This window comes from Podarcis pityusensis (assembly GCF_964106645.2).
Source record: "Podarcis pityusensis genome assembly, chromosome: 3".
NCBI lineage: Eukaryota > Metazoa > Chordata > Lepidosauria > Squamata > Lacertidae > Podarcis > Podarcis pityusensis.
Window position 1 is genome coordinate 93,535,103 of NC_138026.1, and position 27,046 is coordinate 93,562,148.

Genomic DNA, 27,046 nt, shown 5'->3' on the forward strand with positions numbered 1-27,046 from the left:
GGATCTTAAAGGGAGAGGAGGCGAGAAAGCGAAGCTGGGGAAATACGGGCAGAGCGAATAAAGACATTTAAGCGAAGGTGCCGGGCGAGAAAAAAAGACCATTTGGAGAAGGCAGTTAAAAGTATGCTCCATTGAAAACTAAGCGCAGGGAAGAGTTAACCGCATCCTCCTGGTTAAGTTTACATGTAAATAGTGAGCAGCTGCTCCGCTCCGGCTCCGGCTGGCCCACTCGTGCCTTTGATTGGCTGCCAATGACATCACTCCCTCCGCTGCTTCTGACACAGGACCCGAAGCAGCGGCGGGCGAGCCATCCCTTAAGAGTTGCGTGGCTCCTCCCCCTTGCCCACCCGCCGCCAATCCCGAGCATCCCCGCGAGGGGGGGCTCGAGCAGCTCCTCCCGGAGAGCCCCTATTGGGGGAGCGCGCTGTCTATCCCTCCCCTGGCCACGCCCTTTTCGAACCTTACATTTACTGTGTAGCAAAAGAGAAAGTAAGTATGTTGCTGGTGGAGATCAATGAAGCCGAGTGAATGGGGGCTTAATGCGTAAATCGATAGCCACAGACGAGCGCCGGGTGCTGGAGGGAAATATTTCTTTATGAAGTAAGTGGGAGACTTCGGTTCCTTACGGAGAGGAGCGGTTGTGGTGCGTAGGTCGACCGCGTAGCGTCTCCTAGAATAAATCTGCCCTGTCTTGGGGAAGAGAGAGAGATGCCTGTTTGGAAACAAACTGGGAAATGCGAAAAAATGTTGGGGAGCAATGGGAACTAGCACTGTTATCCGTCCCCGCGCCGGTCTGCGCTTGGAGCCCGCCGACTTGCGTGCGTTTCGCCGACTGGATTGTCAGAAACGGAGGCTTTTCTCGTCCGGGATTGCTGCAGTATCTAGGGGGGTAGGGGGGGGATCGGAGTGCAGAAGAGGCTCTCCGGAGCAGCATCTCTTGTAGCGCTTCTCTTCCTCCCCCCCTCCTTTTTACGCCTGTTCTGTAAAACGCCTCCCCCCTCCGTGAGGTCCTGAACCAGCTCCGGATCGGTGAGCGTGAAAAGGTGCCTCAATTTGGCTGGGCTCTTTTAACTCCCAAGTCTGACTTCATGGCTTGGCTGGAAATATATTACCTCTGCTGCAGAGATGCAGAGCTCCCCAAATATCTTTGCCATCCTAAGGCAAACAGGGTTCCCTTAGCCGGTCTCCAAATACTTTATTAGTTTCTTTTTAAAAAAAAAAAAATCCAAACATTAAAAAACCAAACTCAAACATAACGTTACTGGTCTCGCACGTGATTTGGTTACTAAACTAACCCCTTGTTTTCTCTTTTTGTAAAAGAGAAAAAGGGTACTATTTCCCTTCTCGCGATCCTTGCTTCTCTTATTTCTCAGGAATGCATGGTGTTGTGTTGTTTTTCTCTGTACATTTATTTGTTGCTCTTCACAAATAGAAGGTGGGGAAAGGAAACTTGTTTTCTATATATTACATTTCCTCTCCCTTTATTTAATTCATGTTTTCTGATTCCCCATAGTTGATAAATGGTATTTCCTCTGGTCACAATTTAAGACCATTCTGCAAATACTTCTCTCTCTCTCCATTCATCCTCAGGAGGAGATAGATGGGGTTTTTATGTTTTCTGGTTTCTTATCCTAGGATAGTGACCCATCCTAATGGAAAGTGTGTGTATTGGGGTTTTGAGGGGGTAGGACATAGTTAGATTATAGAAACAGATAGCAGAATGTAGGGAAGGGAATTCACATTTTTAAAAAGTATTCTTGAATTGAGTTAAATTGCGTTCTTCTTTGACTGGAGGCACCACACGTTTCCACATGACTGTCCTTAATTTTGTGTCATCCTGTACTTCGTCCAGTTTAAGCAAGCTTAGTAAAAAAATTTAAAATCCCTTTTTGAGTCAAATGGGAGTTCTTGATAAGTATGCTTATGCTTTCAGCCTTAAAAGATGCTGAGAGGGTGATGTAATAACTTTTTTTAAAAAGTGAGTGTCATTTGACTGACCTCAATTGGACTCTGCCAAATGTCAACATAATTGGTCATTAAATGAATGTTATAAAACCAATATATATTATGAACTTGCTTGCGGGTGGGAGTTGCAGGGAACTCTGAATTTAGGACAGTGGATCATCTCAGTCTGTCCCTCCTTGTGTTATGGTAGTGATAACTAAGGTATAAGAGCAGGAAGGTTGGGACCTGAATTCTTTGATATTCCAGGCCTGTCCTTTTATGAGGAGTGTGCTAGTATCTGAATAAATGGCAGTTCCGGAATAGCAGTTCTGCTCATAAGGGATGCATGGCAGCCTCTGTTTCTTATCTCTCATTTCTTTTCAGTATGTGTTCAGATTACTGGCGAACTTCTCTCTCTCCCCCCCCCCCCCTTTTTGGTGGATTTTTACAGGAAGCCAACAGTATTGAAAACTGTGTGCTAGGAGGGAGTTAGAACATCACCTCAGGCCAGATTTGGCTGCCCTGCATTATTGATAATTGTTAACATCACACTGGTCGCTTCTGTCTATTTTTAATTTGCAGAAGGGAGGATAAAGTAAGGGCAGGTCCTTTTCCACAATGAGCTTCCTTCCCTTGGAGCAAGAAAGCCTTGGGTACATGATGGTAGTTGCTCTGCAAATACCTTTTGGTGTTTGGCCTATGTAATGTGGACTATTTAGGTTAGTCTTCATCGGGCCTGAATATTCTCAAAACATAGATAAAGCATCAACATTCTGCACCAAGTTAACCTAATTTCTGTAGCAGAAGAAGAAAATGATTCAATGTGCATATCAATTAAAATTTGCATAAATTATGCCAATTAAGATTTGCACAATCTCCCGTTTTTTCCATTATTTATTATATCATCTTTTGCCACTTTTCCAAATCCCTCCGTCCTTACAGGGTGCAGAAGCCCTCTACTCTCTGGGAGGCTTATTTAGCAACTTCTCTGCTTTCTGATACTGACCCCTTACAGCCCTTAATATATTTTTTAGCAATAAGGACTATAAAACAGCCTTCTAATGTAAGTGCACGCTGAGATGCTGAAGCTGAATTCTGTTAGTGACCAGCAAGCATTTATTGTGCACCCCCACAACTGCAGCAGACTCGCAATCCTGGGTTGGAGGCAGCCAGTGTGTGGCAGTTTCTGCCATGGCATAAAGGTTGGGATAGATAATTTCCCAGCTTCTTACAGTTTTATGACTCCATGTTTGGTGACTGTGTGCCTTTTAGAATGGCTCTCCCCTTGTTCTATGAAAAACAAAGCATTTGATCAACAATATTTAGAGCATTGCTATCCGGGAATAATGATGGAACTCTTGTGTGTTGCGAGATACTTTCTTATTGTTATTTTATTTCCCTCCCCCTTTTAACAGAGAGCTTGAGTTCCTTTTGACTTGCCATTCTCAGCTTCCTCATGCCTCCATCTCCACTAGACGACAGGGTAGTAGTGGCACTCTCCAGGCCCGTCCGACCTCAGGATCTCAACCTTTGCTTAGATTCCAGCTATCTGGATTCTGCCTCTTCTGCCAGCGAGAGCCACGTGAGTCTCCTCAGCACAGCTGTTGTGTCCCTCAAGGCTGCGAATCTGACGTATATGCCCTCATCCAACGGCTCTGCTCGCTCCTTGAGTTGTGGATGCAGCAGTGCCAGTTGCTGCACTGTGGCAACGTACGACAAAGACAATCAGGCCCAGACTCAAGCCAGCACCAGCAGCACTTCTGCCAACGTAGGAACCTCGACCACGTGCCCTGCTAACCAAATGGTCAACAACAATGAGAACTCTGGCCCGTTGAGTCCCTCCAGCGGCGTAGGGAGCCCAGTCTCGGGCCCAACCAAGCAGTTGCCTAGTGTCAAAATCATCTATCCCAATGAACTGGCAAAGAAGATGACCAAATGCAGCAAGAGCCACCAAGGGCCGGTCATCATCGATTGCCGGCCCTTCATGGAATACAACAAGAGCCACATCCAAGGAGCTGTCCACATCAATTGCTCGGACAAGATCAGCCGGCGAAGGCTTCAGCAGGGCAAGATTACCGTCTTGGACTTGATCTCTTGCCGGGAAGGCAAGGACTCCTTCAAGAGGATCTTTTCCAAAGAAATAGTTGTTTATGACGAGAATACCAATGAGCCAAGCAGAGTCATACCTTCGCAGCCATTGCACATAGTGCTGGAGTCTCTCAAGCGAGAAGGCAAGGAGCCACTGGTTCTCAAAGGTATTTATGACCCATATTCTGCTGCCTTTCTTCTCTCCTTTTCTAGGGATGCGGCGATTTGCCAGGCCACTGGGAAGGCAAAGCTCTGCATGTTCTTGTGGAGATAGTTCATGATCTCTTGATGCAGAAGGACTTGAAAAAGGAAGGATGTGGTCTTGGTACCTTTTTCCATTTCTTAATATGGTTGTGAGGTTAAGGTTAATCCAAAGGCTAGCGGACGGAGTGCCTTTCCTTGGGATTAATGCTCACAATGTGGTATGCAAACTTCTAGGTTTTGCAGGATTTATCTTGGGCTTGATAATTTTCCTAATAGAGATTGGAGAGGCATTTGGTTAAGCCTGTTGTATATTTTCTTTCAGTCTTAATGGTGGTAACTGTTAGAACCATGCCTTCTTCAACATCTGGTGGGTTATGTGGAGGCGCATTAGCCTACAGAAGCAAATGAGGACATCCTTTTTGGAAATGAGAAAAAACCCTAAAGAATCAGCAACTGTCCTTGGCACTTAAACTCTCAGGTCCCTTGCAAAAAAAAACACCCGATAACTTTCATGTTAGCAAAGCTGGAGATGAATGTTGGGAAATGTTCTGGGTCCAGAATAATTAGAAGGCAAATTCGGTAGCATCAGCGAATCTAGGGGCAGGAGTAGAGCTTGACCTTGACGAGAACTACACTGAAGACTGATGAGTCCCTTGTTAGCCGCTTCACAGCATGAGCCCAAAGAGGAAGAAGGGCAAGTGACTGAAACTTCCTGCTTCCTTGTTTCCTTTTGAACATGGAAGTGGAAAGCTCTGAAAGCTATGGGGCCCAGGTAGCTTATGGAGATCATGGGTCTTGAAGCTAGTAAGATGAGTTCTGCTCACTGTGCTGTGGAGGTAGTGCAAGTCAACTACGGTTCCTTTTTTTGCCACTTTCTAGTAACATATGAAATAGTCAGAGTGACTTTGAAATGGAATGATGGAACAGAGTTCCTAAAAGGTAATATAGTTGAGATGGCCCGCTTATGGAAATGGTTATTGATCTTATTGGCCCAGCAACCTGAACACATTTACAGTACATAGCTATGAAGCTTCATTAGTGCAATGGAATTGTGAGTGTGTGTTTAGGATTGCCTGTTTATGGGCTTAGCGTTGTGTTGGACAACACTGGTAACTACTACAGTAAACTGTTACCAGTAATTAAAGTAATTGTGTGCCTTTTTTGTGTGTTCATGTATTAACTAGAACCAATTAGCATCCATGTTTTACTTTAGTGAGCCATGAAGGTTAGCTATGACTTTGCGTGTGCATACAGCAACCAAGAACTGCATTAATCTATTGACAGAATATGGTTTTAGACAAAGGTCATGCAATAAAACAAGGTCATTGTGATTGAGAAACTTAACCACTAGAACGTCATTTGCAGGAATAGGTGATCATAGATCCAGTGGCTAGAGTTATGGTCACCAGTGTGGCACTTGAGGGATCAATGGTGCCTTTGAGGACATCTCCTGTTGCTTCTGAGCCCCTCCTTGCTGACCCCTTTGTAATGAGTTGGTGAGGGCAGCGTACCTTTTTCTTTCCTTTGAAAATGCATAGAACTGAAGGAGGAAGTTTAAAGAAGAAATGTTCTCTACTTCCTCTTTCAGATCAATATGCTTCTCAAAACTTAGATTATTACATGAGCTGCTGAAAAGAAAGTATAGTGAGTAAGGGGGTAGACAGGATAGCGGGAAGAAGAGGGTGCCACAAGATTTGCAAGACAGACTGGAGAGAGAGAGGGAGAAGGTTGTGGTGGGGCCCATACTCATACCACCACATGATCCTCATGAAATTGCATAATTTGTAAAGGGTTCCTCCCTGCATCAGATCATATCTGTCTTTTGACTGAAGGTAAAAGACTCAGTACTGCCATGTTTATTTTTATGTCTGTTTTAAATGATCTTATCTATTACACATTTTTTAATTATGTACACCATACAGACTTTGGTAATTAAGTATATAAGTAGCCTAAATAAATGATGTGAAAACATGGGTTTGAGGCACAGATGGTATGATGCTCATAATTTTGCAAAGGTTCCCCTCAAAGCTAGAACCAAATCATAGGTCACATCTGTGTCCACAGATGTGTTCTGTGATTTGGTGGTTTTGTTGTCATCCTGTGTACAAATCATGATCTGTGCCTTGCGTCAATGTATTTGTGGTGCTGGCAAGCACCTAAGCAAATTTTTGTACAGCAGTCTACCAGTGTAAGCTTTAATTTGGTGATGTTTCGGAGGACCTGCCATAAATTCATGCAAATTCTGTAAAATCCATTTTAATTCTACTGGATCCAGCTTTTACCCAGACCTCATGGGAAAAGCAAATAATCTATATGTGTGTGTTGGCTTTCTCTCTTTTTGTCAGGGTGGTGGATGTGATCCAGGGAAAAGGGGGAGGGAGAATCAACGAGAGAGGGTAGTTTCCATAGCACACCTCTCAAAATTCCAGAATATGTCCACAAACCCCCAAAAGGTTGGCAACTGCTGGACTAGATAATCAATAAACTAGAAGCTGAAAATTTGATTCACCCGATGGTCTCAGCATTCTTTAGGGAGAAGCCACAGTTTCTTGGCAGAACACATGTTGGCATTAGGGAGGTCCCAGATACAACCACCAGCATCTCTCGTTAAAGCAGGGTTGGGGAACCTGTGGCCCTGCAGATGTTGTGGGCTACAACATGCACCAACCCTGACTGCTGCACATGCTGGCTGGGGCTGATGGGAGTTGGAGTTATAATCCTTGTGGGAACCAATGAATTGTGAGCACAGTATCGGAATAGGAAGATTCTGGTTTAAATTCCCACTCAGTAATGATACTCCCAGGGTGACCTTGGGCCAGTCACTATCTTAGGATCTGACTCATCTCACTCAGAACCATGTATGCTACCATGACTTCATAGCAGAAAAGTTGGGATTTGAATATAATAATTTATTTTAATTCATTAATGGGGAGAAAAAGCAATAGGTCCTTTAATGAAAACCACAACCTCCAGCTTCTGACTTGCTTTGATTTTAGTCAAAAGTATGAAGGCCGACCTGTAGAAGTAGGCAATCACAAAGGTAGGGGGCGCAGCATCATTTCCCCTGTAATGTGAGCGCTGCATCACACACTGGGGAAGAACTTTACTTGGTGGTAAAGTGCATGATTTGCTTGCAAAAGGTCTGGCATCCAATCCCTGGCGTCTCCAGGTAGGCCTTGGGAAGACCTTGGCCTGAGATCTTGGAGAGATGCAACCAGGCAGAGCAGACAATATTCAGCTAGATGGACCAGTTTTCAATTACTTGCCCTGCCCTGCCTTCTGGAGGAATATGCATAGGCTCAGCATAAGTCGGAAGGGGTGCGGGGAAGAACTGGTGAGGTGGCTTTGTTACAGATGAAGCCTGACTGTTGCATTCACTGAAAAGAAGTGGGATGGTATTCTGCACCACTTTAAGCGCTAATAAATGGGTGGTGATAAACAGGTGCTTAACAGACAGCTTAATCTCTTGGAGGACATGGTTGCACTTACTGTTAAGTTGTGGTTTGTGTTTGCACACAATATACCTAGTCTAACAGCCAGCAGTAAACTTTGCAAGTAACACCACTCTCCTTATGTTCTGAAGACCTACCAAATTAAGTCCATCATGCAGATATTTTAAATAATATAATAATGATTTTTTTATTTATACCCAGCCCATCTGGCTGGGTTTCCCCAGCCACTCTGGGTGGCTTAAAGCACATAAAAAATGTAAAACGTTAGACATTAAAAACTTCCCAATACAGGGTTGCCTTCAGATGTCTTCTAAAAGTCAGATCGTTGTTTATTTTCTTGACATCGGAAGGGAGGGCGTTCCACAGGGTAGGCACCACTGTGAGAAGGCCCTCTACCTGGTTTCCTGTAACCTCACTTCTCACAGTGAGGGAACCTCCAGAAGGCCCTCGGAGCTGGACCTCCGTGTCTGGGCTGAACTATGTCCCCATCATTTCCACCTTGAGTTCCATGATAGTAGAAAGGTGGGGTATAAATGTACTAAACAGATAAACAACATGAAGAAGGTATACATGGAATGTAAATTGTAGTGATAATTGCTGAAACTTATATTTACACCCCATTTGGGCCTCCTGCCCTCGTACAGACTCATGAAATCCTTTGTATCACCTAAGAAAATTCTACTCAAAGTGGTGACCTGTTTTTAGGCTATGCTTCTGTTATAATGATATATTGTTTGGTGTTTTAGACTCTATGCCACTTAGAGGTTTCTGAAACATTAAGTGGTGCATGAATGTTTTTAAATGGTTACGGTTTGTTACTGTATTTGTATATAAAACCAACATGTGAAGAGAGGGACTGAGTAGCCGCACCCTCGAGTAGCTCCTCCTCCTGGTGTCCATACATACAGTGTGACTGTCTTCAGTGACACAGCTTTGCATCCATATTCCATATGCACAAAGACTTCTATGCACTTCATCTGGAGCACAGAGCCACCAGCAGGATGGGCTCCTTTGCACAGGTAGACATCTGGAGTGAAGCTACTTGGGATTTAGATATGTTTTAGATGTGAATATCATCTGAGTAGCACAATAATAACAGTTTATTGCCCTATGTGCACCTTTAGCTTATGTTGAATCACTAAGACTATTGAGAACAGAGATTATAGAGAAATAATCCATCTCAAATTACCGTCTCTGCTAGCAATCTTGAGTCTATAGGAATTGTGAAAGGACACACACAGAGACACAAATTCAAAAATCCATGACTTAGTGCACTGCTCGAATTCTGCCTTAACTATTAGAAAACTGGGGTCCAATAGAACAGTGAATATGTCTATGTGATGGCTGAAATATGACAGGTAGTCCTTAGGAATGAAGTCCCCAGAGTTTCAAAGGCTTGGGTTGCCTCTTAGTCCTTGATTGCATCATTTGGGAGGGAAAAGAATCCTCACAATGTCACCCAGCAAACGCTGTTCTGGCCCTGCTCTGAAGCTGGGAGTTTTAAAATTAGCCAAAAGCACTTAGCCGCTTGATCTAAAGAAGCTTTAGAAGAAAAGATTAATTTTTTCCTCCCCTTCTGCCAGCTAGGAAAAATTGTGGGTAGAGATCAAGGGATTAATGCTGCAGGTTTTTTTTTTACTTAACGGTGGCCAGAAAAAAGAGTGAGCAGGAAAGGGAGCGATGGCCACATCTCCATATGTTCTTTTTAAAGCAGCAGTGCTTAAAGGCGAGGACAACAAACGAAAAGCCCCTTTCTCATCCCTGCCTTGTTTGGAAGTGTGATCTGGACCGAGGAGACATAATAAGGCTCTGCTTCAGCATCTGTGCTTGCAGTGTGGCCAGAGAGGTGTTTGTTATTCAATTTCACTTGTCGGATGGAATTTTTTCCATCATGCTTCAGTAGCTCTTAATGTCCTGCATGTGATGCAATTTTTGTTTTTAGAGTTTGAACTAAAACTGAAGCTGGGCTCTAAAGCCCCTCTTGCTTTTAATGTTGAGTGAGGCTCTTGCCTTGACTGCGATCCAGTCATAATTTATGGCTGGCCCATCTGATCTTCCCAGTTTATGTTTGTAAACATTGGTTGCTAACTGCCCCATCCAAGTTTGTCCCGCCCCCCCTCCCCACATCCACTGATCCAGTGCCATGTTCTCCATGTTTGGTGCTGCCTGTCAAGCAGGCAGCTCTCTGTTGCCATTTCAGTGGTACAGTGTCACACAGAGGAGAAACTGATCAGAGGGCCCTGGCCCCTAGGGATTAAATTACAGGCTTAATTTACAGCTCTGGCTGGTGACCTCGATCAAATATATATTCCTGTTCTAGACGTCTAGTGCCTTTTTTTTGCTGGTGCTCTGTGATGTGCAGAAATGTGACAATTCCAATAGAAGGCCAGGCTGCCCTTTTGTTAAAATACAGTTGAAATGTGTCCACTGGAATATAGATTTGAAAACACTGGTTCGGTTTCATTACATTTCTAGCTTGTTCTCCCTGTGTCTCTCTGTATGGCGTGTGCTGGCTGGTGGGAATTGTATTCCTAGCAATATGCATAGGGCCACTAGATTAGCGACTCTTTCTCTAAGGATCTCAGGTTAGCCAATTCTCTCCCATGATATGATGATCTAGGTTAGTCTTTGAGGTAGTGGTTGCCTCCTAGAGAGTCCATAACTGAGCAGGGGTTTGAACGTGGATCTCCTCATCTTAAATATGAACTGGAGCCTTGGTCCCATGCTTTATACAGTGAGACTTTCTAACAGGGTTTTGAAGGAGAAAAAATACATTAAAGCACTCTGCAAAATTAACAGCTTGTGCATGCATTATAATGAGTAGATATGAAGTGGCCCTGATTCAAGGGAGTCGTGTTTATGCAAGGGACTTGTGCCTGCAGAGGAGATGATTTTGTTGCTAAAGCTGAGAACCACTGTTTACCCATCACCTCTGCTGGGTGAAATGCAGCACTGAAAAGGGCTAATAGTCATCTGCTTTGTTGTTGTATTTATTACCCACCTTTCATGATCGTATGGTGGGTTACAATAATTTAAAATTCAGAATTAAAAAAAACAGTTAAAACAACGAACAGGGTGGGTCTTCCTGAAACGCTTATCTTACACGTGTCAAAGGCCAGAATAAAGGGCCATATCTTCATCATCATTCACTGAAAGCCACATACAATAATGAGGAAGCCAGACTCACCTCTATGGGGAGGGAATTCCACAACTCAGGGACTGCCATAGAGAATGCCACCTCCCACCCCAAACTTCAGAGGGAGGCAGAACTATCAAGAGGACCCCCTCTACTGATCTTAATGCCAGAGGGACCGTAGGGGAAGAAGGGATATTTCAGATATTTTGGGACCAAAGTCATTTAGGGCTTTGAAAACCTACACAAGCACTTTGAATTGGGCCTAGAAATGAACTGGCAGCCAATGCAGTTACTGTACTTTAGAACAGGGATTATGAGAGTTCTAAAGGCAACTTCAGCCAGTAGTCTGGCCACTGCATTTTGGACCAGGTGATGTTTCTGAGTTGTCTTCAAGGGCAGCCCTGCATAAAGTGCGCTGCAATAATCCAGTCTGGAAGTTAGCAGAGTATGGAGCACCATGGCCATGTGTTCTTTGCAGCCGGGCTGCAGTTCTTAAGAGTTAAGTGACGTGTTGACCAGTAGGCCACTGCAAGTACCATGAATGGCTCACAGCTGCTTCTTAAAACAGAAATAACAAATTTGTCTTGAGGCTGAACCTTTCCCAACATGGTGCCTTCCAGTTGCTGTTGGACTCCAACTTCATCAGCCCCGGCCGACATGACCTGTGGTCAAGGATGATGGAAGTTGTAGTCCAAAATATCTGTAGGGCACCTGGTGGGCAAAGCTGCTATACTATAATACAATGGCAGTGACCTTGGGACAGGTGTTATAGATGGACACACTCTTTCCTATCAAATGGATAATTTATGCTGATATTTTCAGGTGAGCCCTCTCTCCCTCCTCCAGTGCACCTTGTTCTGAAATTCTTCATTGTCACGCCTGACACTTATCCTTTCTCTCTTGCTCCAAAGGCGTTTGGAACGTTCCTGAGACATTAGCTATGGAATGTTTTTTTTTTAATCCATGGTTAGTTTTTGTTTCTGACTTGTAAATTACAAGCTTTGATAGAGAGTGACCCCTTCATAACAGAGAGTGAATGGTGGTTGAGAGTCCCAAGCTAGCCTGCTGCAATTTTGGACGGACTCAGCTGTGCTCCATGCAGTTCCTCCTGCATCTGGCTTCTTAGTTTGATGTGCGCAGTCTTCCTCCTCGGTCCCTTTAAGAAGATACCTATCATGTGACTCTTCTAACCAAAAAACCGTTTCTCGAGCGGATTCCTTTCTTTGAACATCATGTTTTTCTTCCTGCAGCTCCTGATACAGAACTGAGAACAGCCTATGGTGCGATATTTGTGAAATGACAACTCTCTTTGAGCAAAGCTTTGCTTTCTTAGCAATTTTTGGAAGGGTTGTCATCCCCAAAGACAAGTAGATGACTCACACTTGGTGTTACTGAGGTGGCTTAGTGAGATTGTACTACTGAGATCATGTTCTACAAACTTTCAGAGCTGTATTGGTCTAAAAGCAGTTGCAGTGCAGATGCAATATTTGCTAATCTCTTACCACGGTTAAGGGACTGGTGGACTCCTCTCTCGGATGACAAAACTTGCCGCTCTTCATTTGTCAGCCTTAACTGTGGTTAGTGTTTAACATTTGCATGAGTGCTAATCTGTGGCCAATACGATTTGGAGCTGGCCTTTAATTAGGTTGGGGTAGGGCTCTCAGTGGTAGGGCAACTGTTTTACATGCAGAAAGTCCCAAGTTCATTCCCTGGCATCTCCAGGTAGGACTGGGAATGTCTCTTGTCTGAGAACCTGGAGAATTGCTGCTAGTCAGCGTTGGCAGGTTTGCCAATCTAACTTGTATAGCTTCCTGGGTTTTGTAAACCCTGATTAAGAGGCATCCCAGTAGGTCTTTACAATGGTTAGGGTGGGTGTTAAATTGGGTTTAAATGAACAATGAAGGAAATGAGGCATTTGTGCTGGAAAGTGGAAGGGGCAATGTTGTAGGGGTGTTGCAGGATCAGAGCAATGAGAGGCAAATAATTCTGGCTACAGGGTTCTGGAGAATGTTTGCTCATGCAGTCTTCTGCTCATTTAGAGAAAGAATGGAATTATAGTATTAATGGATTGGGAGGGGGCTGTTTTTATACATGCAGGGACCCTGTGCAAGGCTAGCTTCTTAATCTAAGGGTCCAGAATTTCCATAAGGGAAGCTTGTGAATTACTAGACACAGCACAGTCTTTTTGTGAGAGAATGGAAAGCATAATGGATGAAAAAGTCCTGGAAAGCTCATAAATAATCTATCTTATGCTCTTTCCTAGAAGCTGGCAGGTACAGGTGTTGGCAGACCTTGCTGTGTAACACATTGCTACAATTTCAGTGGCCCCTGAATGGATAATATATTAAGTGTTCTCTGCACTGTCCCTTTAAATCCAGCACAGGCGGTGTCCTCCCATTTTTCTAGGAGGCCTGTCTGTAGAACTCTGCCAAGGAGCTATTACTCAGCCTGATAGGCTACTGTTGAACCTTGACTACTAGAGTCTGAATCCAGCAGGCAAGGCTCAGCAGTCAGCATGACATGTCAGTGGATGTGGAGGAGAAGCAAAGGTGACCATAGGCTCCCCCCCCCCCATTGTCAGAATCTGAGCAGGGCTGTGGTAGAGCTCATGCTCTGCATGCGGAAGGTCCCTAGTTCGATTCCAGGCACCTGGGAAGACGTTGTCTAAAACCCTGGAGAGCTGCCATCAGTCAGTGGGGACAACACAGGAATTGATGACCTGGGATGCGGATGGCGCTGTGGTCTAAAGCACTGAGCCTCTTGGGCTTGCTGATCGGAAGGTCGGTGGTTCAAATCCCTGCGACGGAGTGAGCTCCTGTTGTTCTCTCCCAGCTCCTGCCAGCCTAGCAGTTTGAAAGCATGCCAGTGCAAGTACAGTGGTACCTCGGGTTACAGACGCTTCAGGTTACAGACTCTGCTAACCCAGAAATAGTACCTCGAGTTAAGAACTTTGCTTCAGGATGAGAACAGAAATTGTGCAGCGGTGGCAGCAGGAGGCCCCACTAGCTAAAGCGATACCTCAGGTTAAGAACAGTTTCAGGTTAAGAACAGACCTCCAGAACGAATTAAGTTCTTAACCCGAGATAGGACTGTAGATAAATAGGGACTGCTGCGGCAGAAAGGTAAACTGTGTTTCCGTCCACTCTGGTTTCTGCCATGGTGTCCCGTTGCACCAGAAGCTGTTAAGTCATGCTGGCCACATGACCCGGAAAGCTGTCTGTGGACAAACACTGGCTTCCTCAGCGTGAAAGCACAATGAGCCACAACCCCATAGTTACCTTTGACTGGACTTAACTGTCCAGGGGTCCTTTACCTTCACCTTTTTACCTATAAGGCAACTTTTGAAGTTCCATTGTCCCATGGTCCCTGCTTATAGGAGCCACATGGCATGAATGCAGCACCTAGTTAAACCATGGAACTGGTTAGCCAACACATTTCGTGCTTGCAGGATTCCCATAGACATCTTGGTTGGCTGGACTAGATGGGACACTGACCTGACTCAGCAGGCTCCTGTTATGTTCTTAATTACCAGGGTTAGGCCATTATCTGAGCCTACCCTGATGACCCCTTTAAAACTTGTCCACATCTGCCCTGCAGTAAAGCTGTCCATGCTACTTGTAAGGATGCTAGAAGGTGACCACACTACTGTAAGGAGCTCTCTGCAGGACAGTCTTGCTAGTGTCAGCCTGAGTGAGAATCAGAGAATTGTAGAGTTGGAAGGGACTATGAGGGTCATCAAACTCCTGCAATGCAGGAACCTTTTGCCCACCATGGGTCTCAAACCCACAACCCTGAGATTAATAATCTCATGTTCTACCAACTGAGCTATCCAGTCAATTATTTTCTCTACATCCCTAAATTTTGGATTCTCTGTAAAATGGGCTAGAACTCCACTCACCGCTTCAGCATGTAATCACTTGGTTGAGCTACTTCCTAGTTAAAGAGATGCCAATATTTACACAAAGGCATCTTGGGGATGTGTGTGCCATGTTCCTCCCCACAGGAGCACTCATCATGCTCTATCGTGCGCTTTCTCATGTCCTGCCAGGATTTTCCATCAAAGTTCTTGTTGGCTGTTCTCTCCAGCTTTTAGGCCTTTGCCAGGTTTGTTCATATAAATAGCTTTGCCAGGAGCATTCGTTTTCTTCCACTGGACATTTGATTGCTTCTTTCAATTTTAAATGAATTATACTTTTGAAATGGCTTTCGAAATGCACATTCGAAATTAAAAATGGTGTGTGAGTGCCATTTTTATTCTTAAACCTTCATTGTGTTTTCAGAATAAGTGAAGATTGAGAAGCAGAGATCAAGACAGTCCCCCTGACTTGGGCAAGGCCATTTGTTGTGTGTGTCAGAACTGATTACATTGTTTTTGGCATTTCATAAGAACAGCTTCCTGGATCAGGCCACTGGCCCATCTAGGCCAGCATCCTGTTCTCACAGTGGCCAACCAGATGCTTGTGGGAAACTGGTAAGCAGGACCCAAGCACAAGAGCAGTCGTCCCTCCTGTGGTTTCCAGCAATTGTCATTCAGAAACATTACTGCTTCTGACTATAGAGGCAGAGTAGAGCCATCGTGGCTAGTAGCCACTGATAGCCTTATCCTCCATGAATTTGTCTGGTCCTTTTTTAATGCCATCCAAACTGGTGGCCATCAATGTTTTTATCATCCTTGGTTTTAGTGTTGGAAACTCGGATACAGTGGAACCTTCGGTTGCGAACGTGATCCGTGCGGGAGGCGTGTTCACAACCCCCAGCGTTCGCAACCCGCAGTGCTGTGTCTGCGCACATGCGGGTCGCGATTCGGTGCTTCTACGCATGCACAAAGCACAATTTAGCACTTCTGCACGAGCGCCGAAACCTGGAAGTAACCCATTCCAGTACTTCTGGGTTTGGCGCGGTGCGCAACCCGAAAACGCATAACCTGAAGCATCTGTAACCCGAGGTACCACTGTATATATAAGCCATGCACCAAATGGCTCCTTAAACCAAGGTTGCAGTCACCAAAATGGAATGTCTAGTTGGAATTTAGGGGCAAGAGAGTTCTAAAGTCTTATTTTTCAAATGATGGACTGACTGAGATTATCAGTTTAACATCTGGCTAGTTCAGATGACAACCTTGAGCTAGGTTAAGAACTCTAATAACTTAAAGAAGAAAAGTCACTTGACCCAGGGACAGTCCACATATCTATAGGCCTATTCTGACCTCTGCTCAGGCTGCACAGAAATAATAAACAATAATTAATAATTTTATTATTTGTACCCCGCCCACTTGACTGGGTTGCCGCAGCCACTCTGGGCGGCTTCCAGCATATATAAAAACATAGTAAAACATTTTGGTTCCAGAAATTCATTCCAATTGTGCAGATAAAATATAACTGGTAGAATTCTACAGAATGGGGTATTAGTGTGCGAAAACAGTCCAGATCCAGTGGTTCCCAGGCAGGCACCTCCAGATGGTGGAGATGTCAGGTGCCATCCTGGAGCCCAGGCATATTCACTTGGTCACAAGTGGTCGAAAGCCAAGTGTAAAATACACCTGGCTAATTTCAAACACTGCTTGGTTCACTATTCAAATGGAATACGTACTTGGTCCCCTTTTATGCTCATCTTGAGAAAAACAGGCAGTTTGATGTAGGAAGTCTGGGAGTTAAAACTGAAATTGATGATCAGGGGAATCACATGCTATAGCCCTTGGACTGTACTATTTCAGACTGAGAGTAGGCGAGTACGCATCAATGCTCCTTAAGAACTACTGAGCGAGCAGTAGGCTCAAATACCATCTGATTGGTTTTCCTTACTGTATATCTCCAGGAGTGAAGAAGCCAGGGGATGGCTTCCTGCTGAGAGCTGAGCAAACAGGGTGAGGGCCTGGAATATCCCTGAAGGGCCCTGCCTCTCCTGTGGTGACAGCCCTGCTTCCAGACAACAACAATTCCATTTTAGTGTTAGCGTTGGCTGGGATCCAGGGCCACATAATGAATAAAGGGTAGAATTATTATATGGGCAAAGTAACTCTCTTCCCCTCCCCAGCTTTAGTCACAAGCCTTTTGAGAAATGCTGGAGAAGGAGAACACAGATAACATTGCAGCTGAAGGAAGGGCACACTTGGGATTGCCAACTTTTGGCCGGCCGCTGCTCTTGTACTTCATCTGTGGACTTTAGGAGGTGGTGATGCTCTGTTCCTTGCTGTAAAAAAAGCTGACTTATGCATCACAGTTGTTGTAAACATGGTTTTTTTTCATTAAACCTGCGGCTTAAGTAAAATGAGCATTCTCTACCTTTCACAGGGTTTCAGATCTCTAAATCCACCCAAGGAGATTCTTACGTCGCCCCTCTTCCAAATCGCTGAATGTTGCCCTTTGTGTTGTCTTAATGCTCACATAATCCCCCACATGACAGCGCCAGCTGCTGATTTTGTTTCGGAACGAGGGCTGCAATGAAGGGCAAACAGTCAGTGTTGCATTAGATACCAATACCCGGCTGGCTGGATGAAGGAGCGAATCAGCACTAAAATCCCCAAATGGGCAGATTAATATTTCATACAAGTCCCTTTCTGAGTGCTCAGTGCAGACACGTGTGCTGACTAAGTCTGTGCAAAGTGATAAAGCACCTTCAGCTTATGTAAAAAATGAGGCACATGCTTTAATGCCTTGCTCTTTTGGATTTCCTCTCCACTGTTTCACTTCAAATCAGAGTCTAATGTAAATATTCCAGAGTCGAAGCACATAGACATTTATGTTCTGTATAGGTAATTTTCAGAGAATATGCTTTTGAATCACAGAATAGGGAGATCCCAGGGGTCATCTAGTCTACAATTCAGAGATCTCAACTAAAGCACCCAGGACAGATGGCCACCCAACCTCTGCTTAAAAAACTCCAAGGAAGGAGAGTTCACAACTTCCCGAGGGAGACTGTTCCTTAACATTCCCCCATCATCCAAGGAAAGTATATTTCTGTGAAAAGGGTAAGGATCCTGAAAATGTAGCGATGGGCAAAAAGCCCAGGGCTTCCTCTGCAAAATACATAGGCCTTTGAACAATTTGGTTGCATGCAGAACTGCTCCAAGGTAGAGATGGTAGACTTGTGGCCCTCCAAATGTTTTGGGGCTACAGTTCCCAGCGCCCTCAGCCAGCATGTCCAATGGTTGGGGGAAACGTGAGTTATAGCCCAACGACAACTGGAAGGGCCACATAGGATTGTAGAATTGGAAGAAACCACAAGGTCTTTTTCCCAACGTGGGGCTCAAACCCGCAACCCTGAGGTTAAGAGTCTCACACTCGACCAACTGAGCTATCCAGCATCCTCAGGTTTGTCCTTCTTTGCAATGGAGGGGGAAATCACCTTGGTGAAAGGGAATAAGGTAACAGATGCAGAGGGTTCAGGGTGTGAGCACAATGGAGGTGGCAGGCCTTTCTGTTCTTATATTCTGCATGCGAAAGATCATGCAGAGGTTCTCACATTGGAATCCCTGTTTCAATCCGCCACTCCGTCATTGTAATGATTAACTCTATAGGGAATAGGCTCCAATCCTGCTAAAGTTAGGCAGAAAATCACAGCTGGGCAGAAAGGAAGAGCAGGACAGGGCTGTCGTCCTTGGTTCCTACCTCTTTGGGCTTCCCAGGAACATCTGGCTGATCACTATGGAAATGTGGTCTGGAATAAATAGACTTTTGTTCTGATCCAGCAGAGAGCTCTTTAGTGGGAATTAGATATCTTTGGCAGTGATATAAGTTTTCCTTCCTGGGGAGAAAAATCCTGTGCAAATTAGGCTAATTTGCATAGGGTAATTTGCATGGGTCCCCCCCCCCCGATGCCCTGGAGAGTGACCTAGTTTAGCATGTTTGTTTAACATGCATTTTGTAAACAAAGCTTAGAAACATTGAAGCCACCAAGCTTGTCTAATACTGTATTTTCAGTTGGTGCCCCTCCATTTTCTGCCCCACTCCTCATCACGGATGGTGGGCAAAATGAGCCGCTGTGAGTTCTTCCTCCAAGAATGTCCACATGGCCTCATTATTGGTTTGTTCCAAACCAGAGGACAGGTCTGGGCCACAGTCTAAAATTCATCATGGACGAATGAGGGAGACAGGTAAGTATACAGGCAGCCCCCCTCTTTTTACGTGTGCAACTGCACATACACACATTGCACCAAACCAGGAAGTGACCCAAAAATGTCACCAAAAGGGGGGCAGAACAGGGCAGGGCAGAGACAAAATGGAGGGTTTGCAGGCTTTTCAAATATACAGGATTTCACTGATGCACGTGGTGCCTTGAAATGTAACACCTGCGTAAATGGGGCCTGTGTGCCTGTATGCATTTATTCTACTTCCACATGCTTGCGCTTGGTTTGTATGGCTATGGGGAGTCTGTTCCCTAGTCTCCATGGGAAAGGCGGGTCTTGAGGAGGAATTTGATGAAAGGAGGATATGGTACCATGTAGGTGCACTAGAAGTAGTGAGAAGGGTGGGGTGTAGTTCAGTTCACATTTAAAGGTGAACCTACTTGATTTGCACTTCTGGAAATGATGCATGGGCCAAAACAGAGCCACCCTTGGAAATTTGCACCTCTCTGAACTTTAAATGCAGTTCTTCCTCTAAGTCAGGTGTGGGGAACTGTTGGCTTTCAAGATGTTGCTGAACATAATCCCCAGCCAGCATGGTCAATGGCCAGGGATGATGGGAGTTGCAGCTCAGCAGCATCTGAAGGGCCAAAGGTTCTGCACACCAGATCTAGGTGGTGTGTTCAAAAATGGAAAAATGAGCAATATAACACCATTAAGACATGGCAGTTAATAACTGGATCAAAATTAAAATGTGTTGATACTTCCTTGAAAAGTCACTAATGACAGGGCCGTGTGCATTTCATGAGAAAACATATTCTATAAATATGGAGCCACAGTTAAAAAGGCCTTGTACCCATCAGCCCTAACCCCCTTTTATTGATGGATGTGTGCAGGGCTTCTGAAACTGGTTGTAGAGTTTGCACAGATGCATATGGGAGCTGGTAGTCAAAACTAGAGCAATATGCTCTGATGTTTGATTCCCACAAGCATTCTTCCTGCTGCACTCTGTACCAGTTTGGAGTTTTAGACGTCTCTCTAAAGGCAGTCGCATGTAAAGCATATTGCAAGATTCTAGTGCACGCATTCTTAAAAGTGCCCATCCTTATTAGCCATATGGGATCAGCGGGCTTGGGAGAACCCTAGGATTTGCAGGAGCAGAAAAACATTGAGGAGGGAATCCTAAGGGTTGGGTGTAGAAGGAGGATGACCCAAAATTAGCCTGAGCATGCTCTGTGAGTGCAAAATTCTGACTGCTGGAGCAAAAAACTAGGAGGGTGTAGAAATCAAAGGGAGTGTTTTTGGAAAAGGCATGGCTGGCTAAAACAGTGAACAGGAATACTCCACACTGCATTTTGTTGTCTGTTTTGCTTAAGGGGGCAAATCTCAATCTTTTTTCTTGTGTTTCATTTCTCTTAGTTAAACTTTGATTAGATCAAGCCCCCTGAACTGCCTTTCCTCTGAAATTCTCTCCATCTGAGAGCAATTTCTTTAATTTGGTGGTCCAGATTTAAGATGCGGTGACACCTCTCTAGCACACCAGAGTACTACAGTGGTACCTCAGTTTACAAACTTAATCCGTTCCGGAAGTCTGTTCTTAAACCAAAGCCATTCTTAAAGCAAGGCAAGCTTTCCCTAATGAGGCCTCTTGCTGCTGGTGGCCTTCCACCATTCGGCTTCTGTTCGTAGACCGAGGTAAAGTTTGCTAACCGGAACACTACTTCCGGTTTTGTGGAGTTCGTATACCGAATAGTTCATAAACAGGGCTGTTCTTAAACCGAGGTACCACTGTACTACTCAGTATTTGATGCTGTAAAGTTAGAGTGTCCTAGTCTCTGATATTGCTCTATTATCGGCAGAGTATTTTGTTTCGCTTAGAGGGGTGTGAACTCTTCCCTGGCAGGAAATACCTTTGATCTTAACTGAAGTATTAGATCTTTTCCCAGAAATTGCTACAGATGCTTCATTTCAGAGGAGCCTCCAAATTTGGCTCCAGTCTTGCTTCAGGGGAAATTCTGTGGCATTTATAGTTCTCTGTTGCTTTAATCAGCCTGTGGGTTCCTTGAGCCCAGTGGACAAACAAAAACAAATATCTAGTTGTTCTCTACAGTGACTCGAGTTAGAAAGAGAGGTCTCCTTTAATCTAGAGAAAAGGTTTTCTGAGACTAGTTAGATATTACATGCTAACATATTTGTTGCATCTGCTGACTTGAAGAGAGGGGAACAAATCTGTAACGACTTCCAGAGGGACAACCATGTTCAGCTGTTGCAAGCAGGATCGAAGGATCTGTCAGTTTCTTCACTTATATCATTTCTCAAATCTTGAATTTGGTTCGCCACTTTTCTGCATCAGTTTGTTAAGTCTTTAATAAGAATTCATTACTTTAGTCTGCATTTCTCCTAACAGGACACATTTTTGAATGTAGAATCATAGAGTTGGAAGGGACCTCAAGGGTCAGGTAGTGTCCCCGGTTTACTGCTTTTTTTGCATATTTGATTTTTCACAAATAAATGCATTTTTTTACATACACATTTCCCTAATATGTACAGTGTCCCTAATATGCACAGTGTATATACATTAGTTGGAGAATTGCATCACAAAAATTGGAGGATTGTGAAGATCGATGCAATTTGGTTTGCACATTCTTATGGGATGTGTAAATTAGAGCCATTAATGAATTAAAACGGAAACCAAACCAAGTTTCTCCCCGCACACCCCCCACTATAGCAGAGGGTCTTGTAGCAACTTAAAGCCTACCAAATTTATTATGGCATACGCTTTTGTAGACTACAGTCCACTTCATCTTACATGTTAATCAGGAATTGCAGGTCTACACACACACACACACACACACACACACACACACAAATTTGGGGGACTGTAAACAGAGGTTGGAAAGAAATGAATATGTAGTCAAACAAAAAGAGCACTATATCGTGATTAAGATGAGAGAGAAATTTCCTCCTGCTTTTCTTTAATTCAAAGCATTTTTAGCATTGTATACTCCTCACAGTAAATTACTAATATAGCTATAACAACTCCACCATTAATATTCAACATTGTAAACAATACAAAATCATACTGAGATCAGTTTACAGTGTTGAGGGGTTGTTAACCTTCCAGAATAAAAACGTCATCTTAAAAGTATGAGGTTGGGCATTCATGGGCTTTATTGGGGGAAATTATTTCAGACTGCTGCTACTCCAGAATATCCATCATCCTGTTCTGTATGAAAGAAATTTCCTGGAATTGTTTCTTCCATTTCTCCTCCATGGAGGAATCCCTACAGCCAGTGGTTCTAAACTACGATGATAAGAACCAGCAATATGGCTTGAATAAGTGCTTGTACCAGCCCAGTGAAGCTTAACTGATTCATTGACCCCAGGCGCAAGATTCCATTGGAGCAACCAGTTTGTAAAAGGCAAGGTCCCGCTGCTTTAGAGACTGAAGATGCTTGGGTAACTTGGAGCAGTGGCAATCCTCCGAAAAAGTTGTCTTGTGTTGGGCTAGAGTTCAAGGGTTGAGCCTTAAACCAATACAGGCAACTCTGCTTTTCTGCAGACAGAAACATCAACATGTATTATGTACAATTTAGCACACACAACACATATTTAATTTATGTATTTAAAAAATATGAATGCCCTAGCTTTATTCAAACAGTCATTCCAAATACAGTATACCCATGTTGATATAGCTGCAGGCTTCTGCATCATCCCAGAATTGCCTTAAGGTTTCTTAGGTTTTGCTAATTGGGGGAAAACAGGGGGGAATGTTTGCTTTCATCTAGTCTTAAATGGTTATGTTGACCTCAGCATTGTCATGCAGAAACAAATATCTCTCTGGATATACATTTTAATTAATGTATGCATTCGTGATAGAAGGAGAGAGAACTAAATTCTGAAGTACAGTTAAAGAATAGCAATAGCTCAAAAGTGGGGGGAAATCTTATATTTCCTTTCCCACCCATCATTCATCCTGATCCCACCCCCCCCACCCCCGCCTTCAACTTCTAGTTGATACAACCTTGTTTTGCATTCATATACTGAAGACTTGGGAGTAAAAGAAAATGATGGTCTTAATTGTTCAGTGCTTCCATTTGGCTGTTAACCAGAAGGCTGGTGGTTCAAGCCCACCCAAGGATAGCTGAGGGCAGGATTTCTGCGTTGCGTGGGGTTGGACCAAATGACCCTGTGTGTCCCTTCCAAATTACAATTCTATGATTCTAAATCAGGAATTGGGAGTTTATGGTCCTTCAGACGTTGCTGGACTTACAACTCCCACCACCTTTGATCAGTGTTAGAAATTAGCCAGGCGCCAGGTGCATTTTACGACTAGCTCATGTCCAATTGTGACCATGTGGAGATCTCTGGATGCCAGGCTGGTGACTGGGGGGGGGGGGGGGGGAGCAAAATATCACTTAGAGAAGGACCTGAAATATTTTCCTTGAAGCCTGAATTTGTTTTATTTGATGTTTTGATGTGTTGTAAACCACTTTGAGATCAGTTCTTTAACATACAAAACGGTAAAGAAATGACAACAATAAACTCCATGGCGGGGTGATGGTGCCTAGACATTCCATTGTGGCGGCCATAACCTAGGTTTAAGACACCATTTGGCGATTAAATTATATATCTGAGGGCAATGTTTCCCCACCCGAAGTCTAGGTTTTGTGGAGAGAAGGCACTCTGCGAAGAATGATGAAAGGGCAGGGTCTGGACATGGGTGTAGCCGGGGAGGCAGGGGGCAGCTGTCCCCCCCCCCAAATCAATCAAAATCAATACAAATCTGAGGTTCTGCCCCCTCCTAACAAAAGCCTACCCCCCTAACAAAAATCCTGGCTATGCCCAGGGGTGTGAATCCTTTATAAACTAGCTGCTTCGAATACCCAAAAGGGACTGCAGTGCTATGTCATGATCTACTTTAGGACTGAGTTTGGTTATGAACCTGCCTTTCCAGGTAACTAGCGAATGGAATGGGGGTGGAGGTGGGGAATTGACCTTGCCAGTGGATGGAACGCTCCCAGTTCATTTGTTCCAGAGCGCTGCAAATTATTCACCCTGACAGCTTAACTGGAGGGGTGGATGTGCTTGAATGCTGGCGATTGGGAACGGGAGGGGCCGTGCAGAAGGCTCCTCTTTCCAAACCCCTTTGAGAAATGGAAAAGTGAAACGGACCCTTTTGCCCTCTGCCACATGATGTCTGAGCACGGAGAGAAACCGGATTCATATGAGTGGCATGCTTTCCCACAGTGCAAACATCACCTACCCTTTTTCTCTCTGTGTTCTAGTTGCCGCTGTTTAACTAATATAGGCGCTCGTGTTCAAACTGCACATATTTGGCTGATTAGATAACTGGCTTCCTCTCTAGCAATTTTGCTTGGGGAGTTTTTGGTGGAGAGTGGAATCCAGTTCTGTTCTACCCAAACTCTGGAGTGGATTGCAGCACCCAGAATGGATTCCTCAATTGACCCTGGACGAGCACAGAGAAAGCTAGTGCAGCTAAGCTTCTCAGCACATGTACAAAGGATTCCAAGGCATGCAGAGTGGAGATATTGTCCCCTGCACGGCACTTGGGGGGGTGTGTGCTCCAAGCAGAGCCTTAGTGTGTAGTCCTCTACCAACTTAGCTAGTAAATATGAGTTCAGACATTCTGAAAAGGTATAGCGCTTGGGATCTAGCATTTCAGTGCCTGATAATATCACAGAATTGCAGTTAGAAGGGAGCCTGACTAGGGGTGGCTAATATGGGGCTCTCTGGATTGGTGCTTTTCAACCTTGTGTCCCCAGGTTTTGAACTACAACTCCCATTTTTCCTGACCACTGGCTAAGTGAGCTGAGGAAGATGGGAGACACATGGTTGAAGAACGCTGTCCCATTGTACTCCCAGCCTGCCTCAGCCTGCAGGACTAATGGATGAAGGGGGCTGTAGACACAACAGCAACAATGACCCTTGTTCTAGAAGGTAGAGAAGTCTTGATTTTGAAGCATTGTGTAATGTATCACTGCTTTCCAAAAACAAGTGTGTCAGGGTTCGCAAGTTTGTCGAGTCACTCTGTGACTGAAACATTTGAGTGACCAGTGGCTTTGTAAATCCAATTGCAGATGGGAAAACCTCAGGCAAATGTCCCCTCTTCTGGCGTGTGGTTCACAGGTTCAGTTGTTAATCATCTAGATTCTGAGCGATGTCCATGCCTGTGTGAAGTGGCCTTTCATGTGTCACAGCCAACAATTCTGAGGAGCATGTCATGTTGTAGAAAGTTCAAGAAGTTCTTTTTTCTGAGGCTGGTTGTGTGACATGTGCAAAATATTTCGAGTGAGTAAAGCATATGCAGCAGTAATGCTTCTGAATACAGTGGTACCTCGGGTTACAGACGCTTCAGGTTACAGATTCCACTAACCTGGAAGTAGCACCTCCACTTAAGAACTTTACCTCAGGATGAGAACAGAAATTGTGTGGCGGTGGCAGCGGGAGGACCCATTAGCTAAAGTGGTACCTCAAGTTAAGAACAGTTTCAGGTTAAGAACGGACCTCCAGAACGAATTAAGTTCTTAACCTGAGGTACCACGGTACCAGTTGCTGGAAGCCACAGGATGGAAAAGGCCTCTTGCGCTCGTGTCCTGCTTGCTGGTTTTCTGCAGGCATCTGGTTGGCCACTGTGAGAACAGGATGCTGGACTGGAGGGTAATTTCAATGGGGTGGGACTATGTATGCCACTTGGAGCTCCTTGGAGAAAAGGAGGGATATAAATGCCATAGACTCATAGAGTTGGAAGGCACCCCAGCGGTCATCTAGTCCAACCCCTTGCAATGTAGGGATCTTAACTAGATCATTACATGACGGACGGTCACCCAACCTTTGCTTAAAAACCTCCAAGGAAGGAGAGTCCGCAACCTCCTGAGGGAGACCTTTCCACTGTCAAACAGCTCTTAATGTCAGCAAGTTCTTCCTGATGTTTAGCTAGAATCTCCTCTTATTACATAATAATAAATGAAAAACGTAAAATATACACACTTGCCTCCTCCCCTCTGAGTGAAAAATGTGTGTTATTATGAACCAAGCTTATAGACTGCTTCATGGCATAAAACCATCAAAATGGTGGACAGAGTAGATATTGGCATAAATTGTGCTCAGCTTCTGGAGGGAGGAACATTTAATTATCCATGTGCTTCCTTCACACATTTGATACAGGCTGGGCTTTAGTCAAAATGCCCCCTGTTTCACAGCCTGATTTCAAAAGTAAAACACGGGGCATATTGTCATTTTTTTGGAGGTGTTATGTTGGGCGGTGGAGGTGAGGTGTATGAAGCCAGCTGCTAAGGGCTGGTTGTTTCCATACCCCCTTTGAAGCCCCTAAAGCAATGCTATGTTTATCACATAAGTGGTGTTCACATGCTTAATAATAATAATAATAATAATAATAATAATAATAAATAATTACACCCCGCCCATCAGCAAGTGGACACTCTCACAGAAACACTTTTGCAGAGATTGCTTGTACCTGTGTTCAAGAGTAACATGTGAACAAGCCTATAATGACACTCTGTCATTGTAGGGTAAGAGCTTGGTATGCAGGGGAATTTCATACCTACCCACAACCTACATCTGAAGTGAAAGTTCATATAATTCGCAGTGGTTCTTGAATCTTTTTTTAGATATGCGTACCCAAGTACAGTTATACTTAGAAAGAGACTATGGTATATAAGGTCGTGTATGATCCTGGAATTTCACCCCCATTTGCTATAAATAAAACCCATGTCTAAACAAATCCATTTGGTGTTAACCCTAACTTTCTAGAATGGAAGCTTAGTGAGGAATGTTGCATTTCAAGTATTAATGGTGGAGATGTTGGGTGTGTGTCAGTGTCTAGGAATTGTAATTTGGGTAGTTGTTAATCAATACTGGCTATATCGTTGAGAAGAGAAGAATCCTGCCAGATCAGGCCAAAAGCCCATCTCGTCCAGCATCCTGTTCTCACAGTGGCCAACCAGAGATGCCTATGGGAAACTCACAAGCGGAACATAAGCAGCACAGCTCACACTCCCGCCTGTGATTTCCAGCAACTGGTCTTTGGAGGGAAACTGCCTCCGACAGCGGAGGCAGACCATAGCCATCACGGCTAGTGGCAAATGACACACAACCTGAGTATTGGAATTGAGTAGG

The 27,046-nt window shown here is 44.4% G+C and overlaps 1 protein-coding gene and 1 long non-coding RNA gene across 3 annotated transcripts in view; one reads left to right on the top strand and one right to left on the bottom strand.

Annotated features, from left to right (window-relative positions):
* The first annotated feature begins 467 nt into the window (after positions 1-467).
* The window catches only part of DUSP10 (dual specificity phosphatase 10), a 46,515-nt gene continuing 19,936 nt past the window's right edge, over positions 468-27,046 (top strand). Inside the window, exons 1-2 of one of the 2 annotated variants that reach the window (XM_081000230.1) lie at positions 468-600; positions 3,360-4,199. In XM_081000230.1, coding sequence (XP_080856356.1) covers positions 3,401-4,199 — 799 coding nt within the window. In that variant the 5' untranslated portion in view covers positions 468-600; positions 3,360-3,400. The remainder of the gene's footprint in view (positions 601-3,359; positions 4,200-27,046) is intronic. The other variant, XM_081000231.1, reaches the window with a different exon arrangement.
* The window catches only part of LOC308474258, a 52,476-nt gene continuing 47,477 nt past the window's right edge, over positions 22,048-27,046 (bottom strand). The window contains exon 3 of the long non-coding RNA XR_013984626.1: positions 22,048-22,442. This is a non-coding gene — a long non-coding RNA (uncharacterized lncRNA). The remainder of the gene's footprint in view (positions 22,443-27,046) is intronic.